At 39.7% G+C, this 18,670-nt stretch overlaps 2 protein-coding genes across 2 annotated transcripts; one reads left to right on the top strand and one right to left on the bottom strand.

The window, feature by feature from the left end:
- Positions 1-234: 234 nt before the first annotated feature.
- On the top strand, positions 235-11,430 carry abcg5 (ATP-binding cassette, sub-family G (WHITE), member 5; the record flags this gene model as incomplete). Its single annotated transcript, XM_084561547.1, has 14 exons — positions 235-398; positions 542-663; positions 1,634-1,770; positions 2,725-2,823; positions 3,761-3,893; positions 5,559-5,698; positions 6,355-6,484; positions 6,597-6,810; positions 7,128-7,333; positions 9,667-9,805; positions 9,910-9,983; positions 10,434-10,545; positions 10,696-10,808; positions 11,059-11,430. 14 exons carry the CDS (start codon positions 235-237, stop codon positions 11,241-11,243), a joined length of 1,968 nt encoding a protein of 655 aa, XP_084417673.1. The 3' UTR covers positions 11,244-11,430.
- dync2li1 (dynein, cytoplasmic 2, light intermediate chain 1) lies at positions 11,427-18,278 on the bottom strand. The gene is made up of 13 exons (XM_084561548.1): positions 18,166-18,278; positions 17,937-18,060; positions 17,817-17,851; positions 17,584-17,653; positions 17,244-17,332; positions 16,851-17,049; positions 16,512-16,580; positions 16,327-16,404; positions 16,093-16,172; positions 15,703-15,773; positions 15,442-15,539; positions 15,189-15,281; positions 11,427-12,370 (listed from the first exon to the last, which is right to left on the bottom strand). Exons 1-13 carry the CDS (start codon positions 18,177-18,179, stop codon positions 12,308-12,310), a joined length of 1,083 nt encoding a protein of 360 aa, XP_084417674.1. The 5' UTR covers positions 18,180-18,278; the 3' UTR covers positions 11,427-12,307.
- Positions 18,279-18,670: the final 392 nt, after the last annotated feature.

Consider the following 18,670-nt stretch of genomic DNA (forward strand, 5'->3'; position numbering starts at 1 on the left):
TGAATCCACTCAGCATGTGTGTTTTTTGCCTTCTTTATACAACTCCTGATCAAAGTTCTCTGAGATAACCAAACATTCGCAGTATGTGTTTATGGTTACCGAGAGACAACACTCGTGCAGTGCTGCTCTGTACAGGGGACAGAGACAAAGTCTGGGACTGGAAGAAAATTAACTGATGTGAAACGGACTTGACACAGTTGTCATTTGGAGCTGAAGGCTGGACAGGCAGGAGACATGAACAGAATGTACTCAATGGAGCCGGTGGAGCCAGAGACGAAAGCGGGGGAGTCGTTCAATTTTGTGTCGGAGGTGAAGAGGGATGTGTGGAGGGACAGCGGAGAGCACCGATCAGAGCCCTCCTGTTGTCTCAGCGTCAGTAAGATCTCCTACACAGTCAGGTAAACGCTGCAGACAGACAGTATACAAGAATACAAAAACAGGCACAATTTTTATGTACTGTCAATAACACATAAAGAAAAAAGCGGATTCTTTTCTGAGGATTCATAATAAAAATATTTACTGTTGTCCGTGTGTGTTTCAGTGAACGTGTGGGTCCGTGGTGGGACTTACCCTCCTATAGGAAACGATGGACTCGTCAAATCCTCAATGATGTCTCCTTCCATGTGGACAGTGGGCAGATCATGGGCATACTGGGCAATTCAGGTAGAAATGTTTAAAATTAACTGATAATTAATTAATATTAAGACATTTATTTACATGTATTAAATAGTTGTTAAACTGTACAGTTTTTTAATGGGTATTGTTGAAATGTTTAGAAACCCTCAAATCCAGAATACAGAGAGTGTGCTATCAGTACGAAATCAAACTTTGCAAATAATGAATCAACACTCTTTCTACAAGAATAATTGACAAAATGAAAGTCCTCCTAGGGGAAAGAAGGAAGTTAGATAAACATAAAGTGATCAGCCATAACATTCCTAACAATCACTGGTCAAGTTAACAACACTGCTTACGGTGGCATCATGGGAGGGTATATTAGGCAGCAAGTGAACATTTTAGCCTCAAAGGTCCAAATGTTGATGGACGAATGGACGAATGGGTCAGAGCATCCCCAAACTGCAGCTCCTGTGGGGTGTTTCTGGTCTGCTGTGGTCAGTATCTATCAAAAGTGGTCCAAGAAAGGAAAAAAAGTGAAACAAGGTTGCTAATACTCACTGATGCACGTGGGGATCGAAGGATGGCCCATGCATCACAGTTTGTTTCGTATGAGGCTGCATAGTTTCAGGCCAGTCAGGGTGTCCATGCTGACCCCAGTACACTGCTGAAAGCTCCTACAATGGACATGTGAACACCAGAACTGGACCAAGAAGTAATGGAAGAAGGTAGTCTATTACATGACATGGATAGTTGGGGACGTGTGCGTCACTTAGCTGGGAAACATATGGCACCATATTGCATATGGCATGCAAGGAACATCTCCTTGCTGTCTGCAGCAATGTTCAGGACTCAGGTTTCCCAGAACAACATTACATCATAATGAGAGCATCAGTGTTGTTCACTTCACTGGCTGGAGGTCTTAATGCTGAGGTTGAGTGGTCTAAATGTGATGTTTTTTTATTGTACGATCTGTATGAATTTGTGTGTTTGTCTGTTTGCACTTCGTATTATAAAGGCTCTGGGAAGACTACATTGTTGGATGCCATCTCAGGGAGGATTGGCAACCGTGGTGCACTGCTTGGTGAGGTCTTTATAAATGGCAGGAAACTGAAGAGAAACGAGTATCAAGACTGCTTCTCCTATGTGCTACAGGTAACACACAGATACACCCAAACCTAGGACATTTAAGACAAAAATATTCAATAATGTCTCTGGGAAAGGTTACCAGACTTATTTGTTATTCCTTGTCTTCTGTAGCAATGGTTACACAAAACAGGCTCTACCTATTAATAAAAAGACTGAACAGTAGTTTGAAAACTGTTTGAAACTAATGACGTGACACTAGTTTTCAAGAGACACTGACAACAGGTTAAACGTTGCCCTACAATTTCACATGTATGGACAGTATATATTTAAGTTGCTTGGTTTAAACTAACCACCACAAGAGCTAAATCAAAAACTCAACAAACACACCGTTTAGCAAAAGCTCCAGAAAGGCTGCCCTGCCCTCTGTATGAAATTAACTTAAGACCCTTGATAGCCTCCTCATATACTTAATCTCTCAATGAGAGGTGCTCAAGTGTATCCAAAGCCTGAATTAAAAACACAGGTTTAAAACCGGCCTCGCTTCCTTTCAAATCATCTCTGCCTTCTCTCTGATAGCATTCCCTTCTTCTCTCTAAGCCTCGTCATTAACTTCCCCTGCTAAGCTGCAGATGAGGAGGTGATATGAGCTCCTGATATTAAAGTCATTCAGATGAGAGAATAAGGAGAAGTGGGATTGGGAGGCGCCAAGTGTTAATTGAGGCAGGCAGCGGGTTCAGCTGGTTCAAGCAATGTATGCGTTTGTACGCTTGCAGCAAAGATAGATCACAGATGAGTTTTACAAGCATATACAGTATGAACACACAGAGACACGACAGAAAGGTAGCCAGAAAACTAAAATACAAGAGGAAAATAGAAGTTTATCCCTCATGGAGAAGAATATTTTTTTCTCAATTCAAACCCACAGTCTAACGATACATGTTTGCTTCACTACATTTCTCTTGTTCCATTGCATTTCTTTGCTCTATTTTATTGCTCTTTCTTTCTCTCTTTCTTTAATAGAGTGATAACTTGCTGAGTTACCTGACAGTGGAGGAGACTCTGACCTACACCGCCCAGCTGGCCCTGCGGAAACACTCGGCCGAAGCCATCAAGAAAAAGGTGATTTTTGAGGGTCTTCCCACAACATTAATTCATGTTTATTTTTTATTTTTCTTATTCATACTCAGCATTTCTCCTTGCTATAGAACATACAAAACAAACAAATGGAGAATTGTATCTAGAAAAATTTCAGCAACTGGACTTGTTGGGTTTTGTTGAAGATGCTTCACCACTTGTCCAAGGGGCTTCTTCCGTTCCTGGATGAGTGGTCCAGTTACCTTTGTTTTTTATTTCACAGTTTTCACTGACGCCAGCACATTAAGATATTTAACAGTGTTTGGGGATGATCAACCTAAATTTACGCCGATTAAGTGTATTATACGTAAGACACTTTCTGAAGAGCATTGCCATATTCTGATGTATATTTAAACCAAACATTGTGAAGTTACTTCAAAAAGGATTGTGTGCAACATGAAGATAAATGAGAATAAGAGATTTAGAAATAGCTTCAAAGCTGAAACGGAGGATGTTTTGTTATGTTCTGCACCAAGTTGTTTTATACGACGGGTGGTCATTTATTCCAGGTCTGCTTACTGACAAAAGCTAAACTTAAAAAGCTAAAAAAAAAAAATGTTGAAGCCTCCCCTCTTCTTATGTTCACAACTCACGTTACATTATCTAAAGAAGACCCTTGTCCTCTAGCTTGGTATTAGTAGTTATCCTTTACCTGAATGTTGCAGACAGCTAACAATAAAGACATTTTATTAGGACTTTAGAGAATAATTAGTTGCTTCACTTAACTGATGGTTGGTCAATAAAAATTCATTCAACCTGATGTTTATTAAAGACCTGTCCATGTAGCTTCAGAACCAAATTGCATGGGGAGGCTTGGCCTTGGCGGGAATGGCTTAAGGACCCCTTTATAATTGCTTGCAATTCTAGTTGGTACTAGTTATTACCTTGTTCCCTGATCCCTTGATCTATGTCTCCTGTGCAGGTGTCTGCCGCCATGGCCGAACTGAGCCTGACTCATGTGGCCCACAGTGTTATCGGAGGTCGTGTTTTTCCAGGGATCTCTGGGGGTGAGAGGAGGAGGGTCTCCATTGCCAGCCAATTACTTCAGGACCCAAGTGAGTGCATCTGACAACACAGTTTTACCTGTGTATCACTGACATCAGACTTCCAAAGTGTGAGCACTACTGTATATTTAAATCATGATGATTGAGATGAATTGAGATAAAAAAGCCCTTATCCACAAAATTCTTAAGTCAGAAAAGATACAGAATTGATAAGGAGGTGATTTTTGTAAGCTTTGAAACAGATGGGACGAGGATTGTACAAAATGAGATGTGACACAGTATCAGCAAGATGACCTTAACTTTTCAAGTCTGACATGAAACAATAGTCAGGTACACAGAGGAATACGAAAACAGTTCCTGCTTGCTGTAATAAAGTTTATCTGCTGCTAGAACAAGGTTACAATAGTTTAACGTAATCAAATCAAATGGGTGTGTTCACATAGACAGTAGGGGTAACAGCAACTATCGACTGCAAAGCAACGGGATGTTGATTTGTTGATTTTACATTGGCAGCACATTAAGAAGGATTATCTAATTTTGAATGCGAAGTAAAGGTCAGGATGCACCAAACTGACATCGAGGAACTGCTGGCAACTGTAACGTCACCTTATGTCAGCTGCATCTGAACTAAAAAGTTGCATTTGAACACAACACAAAGACTACAGCCAACGGTCAACTGGCACATACGTTTTGCATCTGCGTGAAAGGAAAAAAACTCCCCATACAAGCAGGTGGCAGCAGTCTGTATTTGTCATTTAAAAGGCAAAACAGGAAGAGCTATTATTAGCTACAAACCGTTGTACAGCGCTTTCCTCCCCTGAATTATGCTGATCAATTGGTCTGAAGTTTATTCTTTCTAGATGATCATTTTGTTGGGAATATATTTGTGTACTTGAATGTTCAAATGAGATGAAGATGAGATGATTAGCTGTCTCAGGCAAATGGTCAACTATCGGCTTAGTGTCTCACAACCTTTACTAGAGGAAGCAAAACTAGGCTAAATTCTCACATCGGCTTTATATTTATACTATAGCCACTATAGGAAGCAAGAGGGACAGAAACATGACCTTCCTATGAGACAGGAGAAAGTTCAGCACATGTCACCTGTCACTCCCTAAGAGTTTTAAAGTCCACACTGGAAAAAAAACCCCAAAAGGATCTAAGTAGGAGGGGAATGAGGAAAGGACAGGAAAGGACAGGAAAGGGACGGAGAAAGAGATGGAGAAGAGTAATAAAGGACTAGGTTATCTCACCACGAAGGGAATGAGCAGTGTGTGTGTGTGTTCATCCCAGGTGTAGTTTATCAGGTCCACAGTCCTCCAGGGATGATGGAGGGTCTCAGTCCTCATTCAGGATTAAAATGGCCATGAACACACACACAGTAATAAGGAGTTCCCATTCGCTGCCTCTCCAATCAACCAGGAAATGAATTAATCTCACAATTAAAGCATCTGCTAATTCCACTCTTCTTTCATAATGCAAAGAGGCAATCTTTTAATTGTCCTAATTAGAGTAATTAACTAAGAAAAAAAAGCTCACTTATCTACAGTCAAGTTAAGTTGGTCCCGCTGAGAGTCCTGCATGTGCCACTTCATAAAAAGTACATTTAAAAGTTTCTTAGAAGAGAAAAAGTTCCTGTCCTGCCTTTCCCTTGTTCTCACTGTATGACAAACCTGCAATGATGGCCATGATGTCATAGGGATGGTGTCGTTGCAGGGGTGATCCTATTGGACGAGCCGACCACCGGCCTAGACAGCATGACCGCCAATCAGATCGTGGTACTGCTGGCAGAGCTGGCCAGGAGGAACCGTATCGTCATAGTAACCATCCACCAACCACGCTCCGAGCTGTTCAATGTGGGTTTCTGAGATGAATGAGAGAAGACAGAAACTTTGATGTGAAACTTTTTTTCCCCTCAAACATTAAGTAATCCATAACTATTTTTGGTTGCTACAACTTTTTGGCAACTCAGTATTATACATTATGTATCTCTTCTATTAGAATTAAATCCTAACTCCAACCCTAACCTTAGGAAAAAATCTCTTCCTCATCATCATAGACTGTTAGTGTACAACTGTAAAAAGTAAAAAGTGAAAACTATCCAACAAAGGTTAAAAAAAGTTGCTTGTTATGCTTGTTATGCTAATAACCAGAAACTGGTGCAGCCCCTCAACAACAGGTAAGTACCCAGTCGTTAATGGAAATTAGCTGCACCAGTTTCTGGTTATTAGCATAACAAGCAAGTTTTTTCAGGAGGAGTTCCTATTTAAACCTCAGACTTCCCATCAGTCCCCTAGAACTGAAGAAGCTACTCGGATGAGTGGTGAAACGTCTTCTCAAAAAAACTCTACAAGTCCAGTTGCCTTTTTTTAACCTTTGTTGGATATACCATGACCTGGATGACTGAGAACCTTCACAGACATAAAAAGTGAAAAGTTCACCAGTTCATGAAAAACATTTATTGTAGTTTTGTTGGTAGATGTAATTGTTGCCGTGTGCATTTGTCTCCTAGGTGTTCAGCAGGATTGCTATAATGAGTAAAGGTGAGCTAGTGTTCTGCGGGCAGCCAGGTGAGATGGTGGACTTCTTCAGTCAGTGTGGATATGAGTGTCCAGACTACTGCAACCCCTTTGATATATATGGTACAGTGTACGGTAGCTATGTTCAAACACAGACAAATAAAGAAGACATATACTGTGAGAATACATAGAAGTCTGTCTGCTTAACATAAACATTAAAATACTAAAATTACAGTTGACTTCACCTCGGTGGACACACGCAGTAGCGAGAGGGAGGCTGCCACGTTCAGTCGCATGCACGAGATCACGTCATCCTATCAGAGGTCGAACATCTACCAGAACATGCTGGAACAAGTGGAGCAGAGTCTACAGCGCTCAGACAAACCTGCCATCCCCTTTAAGAGCAAAGAGTCGCCCAGCGGTGCTGCCAAGCTTGAAGTTCTACTCAGGTCAGTGCTGAAGTTCTGTCCCTCAATGTGTCTTTATGCAGCCAACTGATAAAACTAGTAGTTTATAGTTGATAACCATCCTCCATGTATTGTATGAAATGCTTGTAAACTTCTTGCCTTGCTCTGGGCCACTCCACCACCTCCACCTTCACTCCACCTTTGCACATTTTTTCCTATCATCCTTGGGATTCGAGCCGTTGATCCTCCAGTTCCAGACTTCTGAAACCAGCAGATATCTGTTATACTTGTACATCATGGAGACTATTTGCAGGATATTAGGCTTCTGTGTATTTATCACATATGTGTTGTGTGTGCAGGCGCACTGTAAGAAACCTGTCCAGAGACCGGATGGGTGTTCTGATGCGTCTATCCCAGAACCTGATCTACGGTCTGTTTGTGGCCTTTTTCGTCATGCGTCTAGACAACGACGTCACCAAGGGTGCAGTGCAGGACCGCATTGGCATCATCTATCAGATGATTGGCGCTTCGCCCTATACTGGGATGCTGAATGCTGTCGCTCTCTGTGAGTCCAACCACAAACATCTGCACACAAGGAGGGAAAATATCTTAACTTAAGTTTTTTGGGCACATTCATTGTAATGCACAGCGAGACTTAATCCTTTATAGGGTGAGGAACCATATTTGGTAACTTCCACACACACAAACTGCATCCCTGTGCCTCTCAGTGAGGTTTAGAAGCATATGGTTTTCTCCCAGCCAATCAGTGAATCTCAAGGCAACCTTCTCAGGTCAAATCAGGGTCTAATGTGGTCTGCAAGGTCCACCTCTGCATGAACGCTGAGCATAACTGCTTTATTGGGTACCACGAATAAGTGTCCTGATGTTGTCTAACGTGATTATGTGTATGTTTGACTCAGCACTTATGTCCTAATGGTCTAAATACATGTTTACATTTATTTACCACTTTTATTTACCACAGGAACCATATACGATAAATTAATTGACCTTGATTTACTCTCAACTCTAGAGTTGAAATATATCATTTATCATTCAAGTATTTTAATGAGTGCCCTATAAAGGGTCAAGGGAACACATAACAAAAACAAGTATTTGGAGCGGAAAAGTAGCAACTACGAAACTGGACAGAGACAGTAATTTGAAAACTCAAGGTTATTGTGAAATTAGGTTCAGGTCTGATAAGCAGCTCTGTGCTGTCCTTGAATAACATCAATGAGCATTGGTTCTCAGTTTTGCAATTAAATAGTTTATATGCTGGGAAAAAATATTTAAAACATAAGTGTTAATGTATGAAGTTACCATCTTTCAGAACTTACACAATATCTAGGTGCACTATAGTACATCGAACTGCATGTCTGATAACATCATCCAATAAATATCCACATGGCAGATATGATGATTGCAGGGAAGCCCTGGAGTGCGAGCTCCACCTGAGCAAAAGAGATGTATTATCTTGTTAAGCACTGCGCTTGAAAAGTCTTTATCTCAGCAGTGTAAGCCTGCTTATCTCCTGTTCACTAGGTGAAAGGTGTCTGCAGTATTATTGTTCCCTTCAGCAAAAAAAGTCAAGATTTTGTGAGTTGAAAGTGATGAAGAGAGTTCAGTGTTCAGTGTCCCTCTTAGGTAAAGGAACACCTTTCATTAACTTTCATTCAAGGGCAAATGACTTGTACTGTATTTATCTACTGAAGAGAACCAGAGTGTCTTTTTAACCTACGAGCCAAGTATCTATACTAGCTTCATACTATCTGCATCTCTCCTGTACACGTATAAAGTGCTTACACAAGAGGAACAGCCCAACAAAGCTGAATCTTAAGCTTGGTTTATACTTCCACAACAGGTCTTTGCCACAGCCTATGAGAGTTGGAAACAGTGTGGGTATCTGCTGTTGTTCTGTAATTATGCAGCTTGTGTTGAATTTCTCTGTGTATTTCAACTGCGATTAGAAACGAGAGTCTCATGTTGGAGATGAAGTTAATAACGTTAAACAAAAGTTACCTCTACCAGAAATCACAGCAACAGATGTCTGAGGACACGCGTCACATGGGGCAGAAGGAAGGTGACTCCTCTGAGCTTATCCAACTACTGAGAAACGTGGATGAGAGAATGCACTTTGGAACAATTGTTCTGTCTGTATCAATGCGATATATAATTACATTTCTGGGGTGGTGCGCGTCAGTCTACTTTGTGATTCTTCCTGTTGGTTTTTCAAATAATTAAACATACATACAGAATCTATTCTAACATTGATTTACCTGAACCATGTTTAACATTTAAATGGATAGTGATATTTGCTGAATAAGGTAATTATCTCCTTACCACCTTTCTCAGTTATCAGCTTTAGGGCTCTGGACCTTACAAATAAAAATAATTTAGATAAGATAGGTGATGAAACACAGGCATAAGCAGCACTCCGTGAGCACCCAGACTGCCAAGAGGTAGTTTGATAGAGGTAGACTGATATCATTCTGACCTTGAATCTCATGGATAACAACTGATAGGACCCAATAATTAAATGCATTTCTTCCAAATAAGATCACTGAGTTGCCTGAATAAAATCCAAGAACATCTGCACCTGGATCATAAACAGATGGCAGAATACCAGACAGAGCTTTACAAAATTCTCGGAAAAAGGTCTCGGATGCCTTTGGTGTATGTGGGAGTAATTTCAGTTATGGCATAAGTTAACTTCAAATATCAATTTAATTGCACCCATTTCAAAACACCTGAATGGGATGATGAAAATCAACTTATTTGATTAGTACAAAGATAAAATACCTTCAGCACGTTAGGGTGACTTTATTACGATTTCTAAGCAGCGTCTTGGGTTTAGGTATATTCAACCCACCTCTATCAGTGATGTCTTTATATCCACAGTCCCAGCGTTGCGTGCCATCGGTGATCAAGAGAGTCAGGACGGCCTGTACAGTAAATGGCAAATGTTCTTGGCCTACGTCTTCCACATCCTGCCCTTCAGCATCCTGGGCGTCTTCATCTTCACCTCCTTCCTTTACTGGTGGGTACAAGTGTGTGTGGTTTTTGTTTGGGGGATGGAAGTTGCATTTTCATCCTGCCTTGAAGATGTTTACTTGGCGTCTCACGCACTTCTTTTTTTCTCAGGACAGTGGGGCTGCAACCTGAAACTTTGCGTTTCCTGTGTTTCACTGCTGTAGTTCTGGTGCCGCATATTATAGGTGAGCTGTTGAGACAGTGCTAGTTTTGCTAGTGACCAGTCTTTTCATCTCTATGACTCAACTATTTTAACTTTTGTCTTTGTTGCTACGTACATGTCAAGGGACAGCAAGGTACCGCAGCTTAATAAAACAGACAAAACACAAGCAAAGGAAACGTCTTCATCAGTTTAACAATACGTGATGCAAACACTCACAACACAACCAACACTTCCATTGTTGTTTGGGCTTCATTTATCTTACTTGCTGGTGTTCTGAGCATTTACAGTGGTGTCAAATTGCTATGGACGTTTTCGTAATTTGCTTGTGTTTTGTTTATTTACATATGTTTTATTAGGGTGCAGCACGTTGAGCTCTCTCTGCAACCTTAAATTTCAGAAAAATAAGTAAACACACACAAATGTGTTTCATTCATAAATCATAATTGTGTGTATTCATGTTGTTTTTCCAAAGGTGAGTTGTTGACTGTGGTGCTATTAGGAGTGGTGCACGACCCTAACATGGTCAACACTGGAGTGGCTCTACTCAACATTGCAGGGATCTTAGTGGGATCTGGATTTCTAAGGTAACACATCAAATAGGATTTTATTTGGATTGGTAAATTTATACCTACGGCTTTGTAATTTCAACCTGTGTTAGTTTCTCTATGTTTTTATTAAAAGTGAAGGTATAAGAGTTGCTACAGCTAACTTTCCTCTACTCTTCCTCACAACAGAAGCACCCAGCAGATGCCATTAGTCTTCCAGTGGCTCAGTTACCTGACTTTCCAGAAGTACAGCTGTGAGCTGCTCATAGTCACTGAGTTCCACGGTCTCGACTTCACATGCAGTAAGTTGTTTTTATGTCTATCAACAGAAAGGTACCGATCATTATAACAGAAAAAGGAGCATTTCATATTGTCTTTAAACATTTCTCCCATCTCTTACTTTGCTAGTAAAAGATTATTAGTAATTCTCATTTATCAGTTTTACATTTTATCATTACAGTGTAGCTTTAAAATCTGATTTATATAATTTGGGTTCAGTGTTCAAGGACAGACAGTTGTAAAACCAGAAATCTCTTCCTCATGTTGTTTCAGATGTTACCAGACCCTTGCCAGGAGCCTGTCTGGTCACTCACGGCAGTCAGATCATTGATGAGGGCTATCCTGGTGCTCTGTCCCGATACACACTAGACTTTATTCTCCTCTATGCCTTCCTTCCTGCACTACTGGTGCTGGGCATTATCAGCTTCAAGATCAGGGACAGGCTTGTGCGTCACTAAAACCACAAACACAAATGTGAGGGAGAACCAGAAAGCCAAACTTTGGTCAACGTGATCCAGTAATGATTTGCAGTATGATGTTCTCTATTCACTGAAGTATCGGGGCTCCTATTGCTCTACTTAACCTAAGACATATGTTATCTACGTACAGTTAAAGTGTAAAGTTTGTAATACAAGATATAGAGTACAGCAGGGTTAATCATGCAACCATGGGCACAAACAAGACAACATTCAGTTTTAATCCAGCAATCAAACTCAAAATGAATTCTTAACATGGTCTCTTAAAACTCTCTCTGTCTGATCATCACACCTTCTTTAATTAGCCATGTTTAAAAAAGCATCTGCCATTTCCGGTGCACTTGCCTCTGGATTTCAGTTGCGTTTGGCTAGCACCTAAAACATTTCAGTGAAAGGTAAATTATCTGTTCTCATCTCTGAAAACCAAAACCCTCAAATTGACTATAACACCAAGGACCAGTAGACTGACTAAACTTGTGGAAAATGAAAATCCAATTTAGACCAAAAATAAATTGCTAAAGTCAATTAGCTTCAACATGGCTAATAGATATAGTTTATCTATAAGTGTCAGTTATTCAGAAGACAGAATTTTAATCTTTAAATATTCATTTTACTTTTACTTTTCTTTTATATCAATGTATGAAATTCTCTTATAATTCATTTAACTTGCAGTCTGCAGCAATGTTGATTTTTAAGGCCTGAATTACTTTCCAACAACTACAGACCTCTGTAAACTATATGTAGCCTTCAGCATGAATTAAATAGCGCCTGTATCACCTTTTTGTTATTGTGACTGTAAATTATCACTAAGAAGTGATGTCTACTGTAATAATGTTTCTTTTTTTAGAAGACATGTTATGACAAAAAATAGTTTTGTTCTGTTTTCAAAGTTAATTGTTAATTGTTAAGCATGCAACTTATTTAACAGTTAAATAAGTTGCATGCATTATCTAAAAAGTAGTAAAAAATGAGCAAAAAAGTAAATAAATAATGCAAACTGTATACTGTATATATGTTATTATGTTTGTAATAAAGCAGATTATGTCTCATGTCTCCAGCTCAAGTCCTTTCCATGACTTAGCTGCATTCCTCTTGTACTGCTCCAGTTCCTGAAAAACAGATGTAGACAGAGACGAGAAAAATTAAGCAATATGAAGAGAAACTGCTGTAACCAGAAGCACACCCTATAGCACAGACACACATGCAGACTCATCAAATGATAAACAAGGTTTTGTTGTCTTTCACAGACACAAATGCAGACACAGGATACAGATAAAATCTTTATAACCCCAGCAACATGTGATTTATCAAGAATTTGTGCGTGATCATCTGGAAAAGTAACCTTTCAGACTAGTACCAAGTACTGGAGAAGTCTGACTCTACATAAATGTTGAAAGTCCATTTCATTTTTCTAGATTTCCTGATGTGTTTTCACTTGTGATTTACTAGTGGTTTAATGGTCTAAGGATATGAGACACTGTGTTGTCTTTGTCAAAACGCATTGAGTACACTGGTCTCAGTTTGTCTGGTCATAATCATTGATTCAAGTGAATAACACTAATTATCTTGTTACCACGGCACATGTCAGTGAGTGGGATATATTAGGCGGCAGTATAACATCTTGTCCCACAAGCTGATGTGTTAGAAGCAAGAAAATGGACAAGTAGAAGGATATGAGCAACTCTGACAAAGACCAAATTGTGATGTCAAGACCACTGGGTCATAGGCAGCCAAGGCTCACTGATACGCGTGGAGAGCAAACGTGTAATCTGATCTAACGGATGAACTACTGTAGCTCAAATTGCAAAAAGCTCATTCTGATAAAAAAGGTGTCAGAATACACACTACATCACAGTTTGTCTTTTTAGATAGATAGATAGACAGACAGACAGACAGACAGACAGACAGACAGACAGACAGACAGACAGACAGACAGATAGATAGATAGATAGATAGATAGATAGATAGATAGATAGATAGATAGATAGATAGATAGATAGATAGATAGATACTTAATTGATCCCGAAGGAAATTCAAGCATCCAGTAGCAGTAACATACATTGAACATACAATACAAAAACTATATAAAAAATATAAAGTAACTAGAAATAAAAAATGTTTTATACAACTATAAACTATGTTAAAAATATAAAGTGACCAGTAGAGGTAGAAGTGTTTTTTACAAATATGAGAACTACAAATGGGGAGGACTGTGTGCAATTAAATTAGGCTGTAAACAGATGAATGAAATGAATAAATGAATGAAAGTCACAGTCACCACATGTAGCAGAGGTAGACAGACATTTTTATGGGATTGTGTGGCCGCAGACCAGTCAGGGTGTCCATGCTGACTCCTGTCCACAATGGACATCTGAGAAACTGGACCACAGGGCAATGGATGAAGATGTCCTGGCTGTGTGCCTATGTGTTACTTATATGGGGAACACATGGCACCAGGATGCAAGGGACACCCCTTGCTGTTGCGATGGACGTGTGTTTGGTCTGTACTAATGTTAAAGTAGTGGTACATATTAAAGAAACATCCACAGAAATTCCAGGACTGACAATCCAGATCGGCAGACACCGTCTTGGCACAAATGTCTTTTTCTAAAAATGCACTATTTTTAGTTGAATAACCTTCTGGATTTCTCCGTATGGTAGGAGGGATTTATCTTTCAGAAAACACTTGATCAGCTCTATGATACAAATACAAAAAAAGGCCTAGGGTTCACAAGCTCAAACAGCGGCTGGAATAAACCTTTAGCACAATTTTCTCATTGGTTACTCAGAAAAATTGCAGTATCTACCGTCCAATGGTAGAGCAAGATCCCTAGCATCAGGTGAGAGTCAGAGATAACAGCTTGTGAAATGAGACTGCAGCAGGTTACTGCAGTTCAAGTGACAGAGTGGCACCGTGGCAGGTCAGCAAGAAGACAACTAATCTCTGAATTTATGGCCACCACAGGAAAAACGATAGCCTGTTAATGAGATCAGGTCATAAACACTACTACATACAAGCTACTGACGACTGGAGGGTTACTCTGGAACATTAGCCTTGTTCAAAGAAAAATTTCCGACATTTACACACTGCACTGTATGTTCCTTCCTCACGATGTTGTACTGTATGTCTCACTCTGAGTACCTTGAACTCATATAAAAGGATTTCTCCAGCTACACATTCTTCACAGTGTATACACTAGTGTGTTTAATAAAATGTCCTTTATTGGCTACATTGTGTGTTTTCTGAGGGCAGTTGTAAGAGATATAATTGCCTGTTTATACAGTTGTCTAGATTGTCTCTTTCCTTTATTGCTGATTTTGTCATACACCTGTATAGAGCAAGGAATTAATACCTGTGGATATTAATTAACTTAATAATATAATTAATATAGATTACTAATATAATTAATATCCACCTTTTTTATTTTGATGACTTTACTAAACCAAAGTAAACTTTCATATGATCTATAAACTGAAATGTTCTAAAGGGAAGCACACAGCTAGAAGCCGTTCTGTATGTCATGATTCTTTAAGTGAAGTAGCAGAGACAAAACATAAAATATACAGTGATCAGTCATAACATTATGGCTGACTGAAGAAGATAACACTGATTATCTTGTTACTATGTCACCTGTAAGTCAGTAGGCCATAACGCAGCAAATGAACATTTTTTCCTCAAAGCTGATGTATTAGAAGAAGTGGCAGGATTTGAGAGACTTTGCCAAATTTTATAGAGTAGACAACTAGGTCAGAGCATTCAGAGCAGCTCTTGTTGAGTATTCCTCGGTCGACAATGGTCAGCCCTTATTAAAAGTGCTCCAAGGAAGGAAAAGTGGTGAACTGGTGACAGGGTCATGGGCAGCTAAGCTTAGTCTTAGTAACTGACTGCAAAACAACACAAGCATGTAGCTGGTAAAGATGTGCTACCTGGTCTTTCTGGGCTCTCATGGCATCAATCTGAGGCTCATTATACTGCTGGTCTTTGGCTGGATCCTTCAGTTCCCTCTGCTCACTGGTGCTCTACAGTCAGCCAGATAGAGAGAAACAAAGACAGTTCACAGGGGTTCTTATGTATTAATAATAAGGAATGCTGAATTCCTCTGTATCCAACACTGGAGACTAAATCAGTCAGATTTTGCAATATTGATAAAGACAAAGGTGCCACTGGAGGCCCAACAACCTCCTGGGGGAAGACGCTCTCGTACACTTTCTTCCAGAGGTCCTTTGGGTTTTTAGCATGCCGAGAAATGGTGTCCACATCAGTTGTAGGAGGGGAGCCTGTATTAAGATATGTTTTAAACACAATATTACACAATCATGTCACCAAATGTCAAAACAGACTCTAAATCTGATGTATGTCTTACAACACAGTACATTAGTATTATTTTTAAATGATTCAACTGCACAGCTGCTTTTGGCCACTTGACGGTGCTGTACTGACCTATGTGGCTGAATGAGTCAGAGCCTGCTGGAATGATGAGAGGCTTGGTGGAGTCACAGGACACAGTTTTCCTGATCACAAGACAAAAACAAGAAAAATTAAAACCAAATAATTAAACAAACAGTATATAATGAGCACTTCATTTGCTATAATTGTGTCCACAATTTTTCATGCTTACTATCATCAATGATAACAGACATCCTAGACAGGCATTAGGCTACATTACAAAATTACCTCCCTGTATAATGAAACACCACTTTAAAGTAATAAATGTAAATAATCCTTTTGGACCTGTCTTTTGAAAAGCATGTAACTGAAAGCAAGTAACAACCCTTGTCCACTACTACCAGTAGTACTACTCTGTGTACAGCGCTGAGTTATCCTCCTCACCCTCTGTCCACACCAAAAGCCAGGTGAGAGAAGAAGCTCTTAGTTTTTGACATGAGGCTCTCCGATTTGATGCCTGTAAACTAATAAAAAGATCAGACACAAAAACAAAATGAATGACTGATTAAATAAACTGTGTGTGAAAGCAAATAGACAATGAAACTGTAAAAAAAAAAGTACACTACAGTAAGTTTTAATCAAAACAAATGAAAAATGAAAAATCTTCCATGAACTTACAATCAGAGAGGCTGCGTAGTAGTGGGCAATAAAACGCAGTGTTTTACTAACCACTTTCCTCTTGTCAGAGTCAAATTCCTGCAGCACAGATGAAAAACTGTCACTCTCAAATCTGTTACTGAGATGACACCAACTTCTACACTTAAAAAATATTTAAGTTGCAAAAATAACAAGAAGTGTTTCACCTGAAAGATGTCATATTTGCTGCCAATGATGAGCAGAGGAACAGGGAAAGGACTGACCAGCTCTCTGTCCTGTAGACAGACTCAAGAGTTAATTCAGGGTACATCTACCAGCTTCAATCAGACAAACAAAAATCAACTTTCATCTATATATTAGATTGGGGGTGCCCAATACAAAGGTAGTGTGGGTGGATTGCAGACCATTGAAAAAATGTTTTAGATGTTAGTCTGTCATTTATTTATTGCAACATGCCTTCAGTTCAGCAGCACACATCCACAGCCATGCACAACATCAACAACCACTCAAGATAAATTGGTGAATGAAATAAGCTGAGGTCTTACAGGGTAGTCCTTAGGTAAGACACGTGTTGTTGAGTGGACAGGCGACTGGTGTTTGGCTCCAGGTTTGGCCTTCTCTGCTTGCTGCGCCTGGATAAAGACTTTCTCCAGTTGAGCTTGTGCTGCCTGCAGCAGCTTCTCCATGGTTCCCCAGAGAGCATTAGGTTTGGACAGGTCCAGAATGAGGATGACAGACAATGACCTGGGAAAAAACAGGAAGGACTCTGCGTTGAGGCAGAATACATAGAAAACACTGTTCCTTTACCTGCATGACGCTGTTGTTAAAGCGATACAGATTTTAAAGATATATCTGGCCTGAATAGAAGTTTCTCATTCTCAAACTGAACAGTAAATGAGACTTCACCTCATAAGAAATGTGTCTAAAAAGGGACCTACCTGATGCTGACAGGAGTGATGGGGATCTGGACCAGGTCTGACAAAGAGGTCCCTCCTCCCAGCTCCCAGAGATGTGCTATGTCTTTGGGCTGAAAAAAGAATCCTTATTTTTATCATGCAAGTTAATCACTATAAAAAATAGTTGACTGAAATAGCAAACAAATATGTTCAGTTAAATAACGTATTGTAAGTGCTGTAATACTAAATTAAGCATATTTTAACTGCTTACAGGGGGTAACTTTTAACACAACTCATTCTCTTTTTACTATTGCACTTCCTCAGTTCATAACTTTCACTGTTCAGTCTTAAAGTGTCTAAAACATTAACAGTGCTTCCTTACTGTGTTGTGTCCTCTGGCCCGTCTCCCAAAGGTGTACTCCAGCGCCAGAGTTGGTTTAGGTGGTTCATCTCTGGTGGATATAAAAACAAAAAACATGTTTCTTATTGTGTAAAACCACAACTAGCTCTCCGTGCTAGTTTCTGGTATGGTTCCTAATGGTCAGAGTTGAACTTCCACGCTGAAAGCAGTACGTACATACTGTGTTACAAGTATGTGAGTACATTGATACTCACCTGTCCAGGCATCTGAGTAGGATTGAAGTTTTACCCTAAAACAGAAGCAGGTGTGAGGTTACTAGCGATAACTTAAACCAATGTGCTGTACTGCCTGTGGTCTGGCACTAGTAAACACACCCCAGACTTGCTCCCCATCAGAAACACGGTCCTCTCGCTAACCGTCTCTCCTCCGTCCTCCTCTCGTCCACCGCTCTCCCGACACCGGACCTCCTCCGCCGCCAGCTCCCATAGTGTGTCTGAGCTGTCAAATACGAGACAACAGCGATGCGTCGTTCGAAAGAAACACGAAATAAAACTTGCAATAATGTTAAAAGATTATTAAAATTATATACATAGTGATTCTCACCTTATTCTTGACATATGGTTTGATATTTCACTGAGAAGCTGACAAGCTAGCTAAATGGCTAACGGTGAAGCAAACCATTACGGCGGTTGCCAGAGTAACGGCGCAATCTTATGATGCAATCATTTTGCCTTTTCGTGAGCATTGTGGGAAATGTAGTGATATCATTGAGCTTTTCTCATTGGCTTTTCTACAGTTTATGCCGGCAGCGCAACAAAATGGTAAGTTAACTTATTGTTCCAATGTGGGATAAATTAAAGGATTACAAAAAATGTAATTAAGTATTATCTTAATTCAAAATAAATTACATAATATCCATGCCCCAATAGTATTTATGTTCACAAAGTGGATATCAGTTGAAACCTTTAGTAACTTCACCAACTATACCGTCATTTATATTTTAGTCTAAATATAGAAGAAGCATAAGCAACATTTACAGGAAAAGTACAATTCAGAAAAAAAAACATTTTCATGTAACTGCCTTGTATCCACAAAGTGTTATATGACA

The sequence above is a fragment of the Chelon labrosus genome (assembly GCF_963514085.1).
Source record: "Chelon labrosus genome assembly, chromosome: 15".
In the NCBI taxonomy this organism is placed as follows: domain Eukaryota; kingdom Metazoa; phylum Chordata; class Actinopteri; order Mugiliformes; family Mugilidae; genus Chelon; species Chelon labrosus.

Bases quoted from the DNA above. Each gene is read 5' to 3' on its own strand.
- dync2li1 (XM_084561548.1), bottom strand. The intron at 17,050-17,243 runs GTAGGTCCCTTT...GTTTTTTCCCAG, and splicing joins ATCACTCCTGTCAGCATCAG to GTCATTGTCTGTCATCCTCA. The intron at 15,282-15,441 runs GTTGTTGGGCCT...GGCTGACTGTAG, and splicing joins AGAGCGTCTTCCCCCAGGAG to AGCACCAGTGAGCAGAGGGA.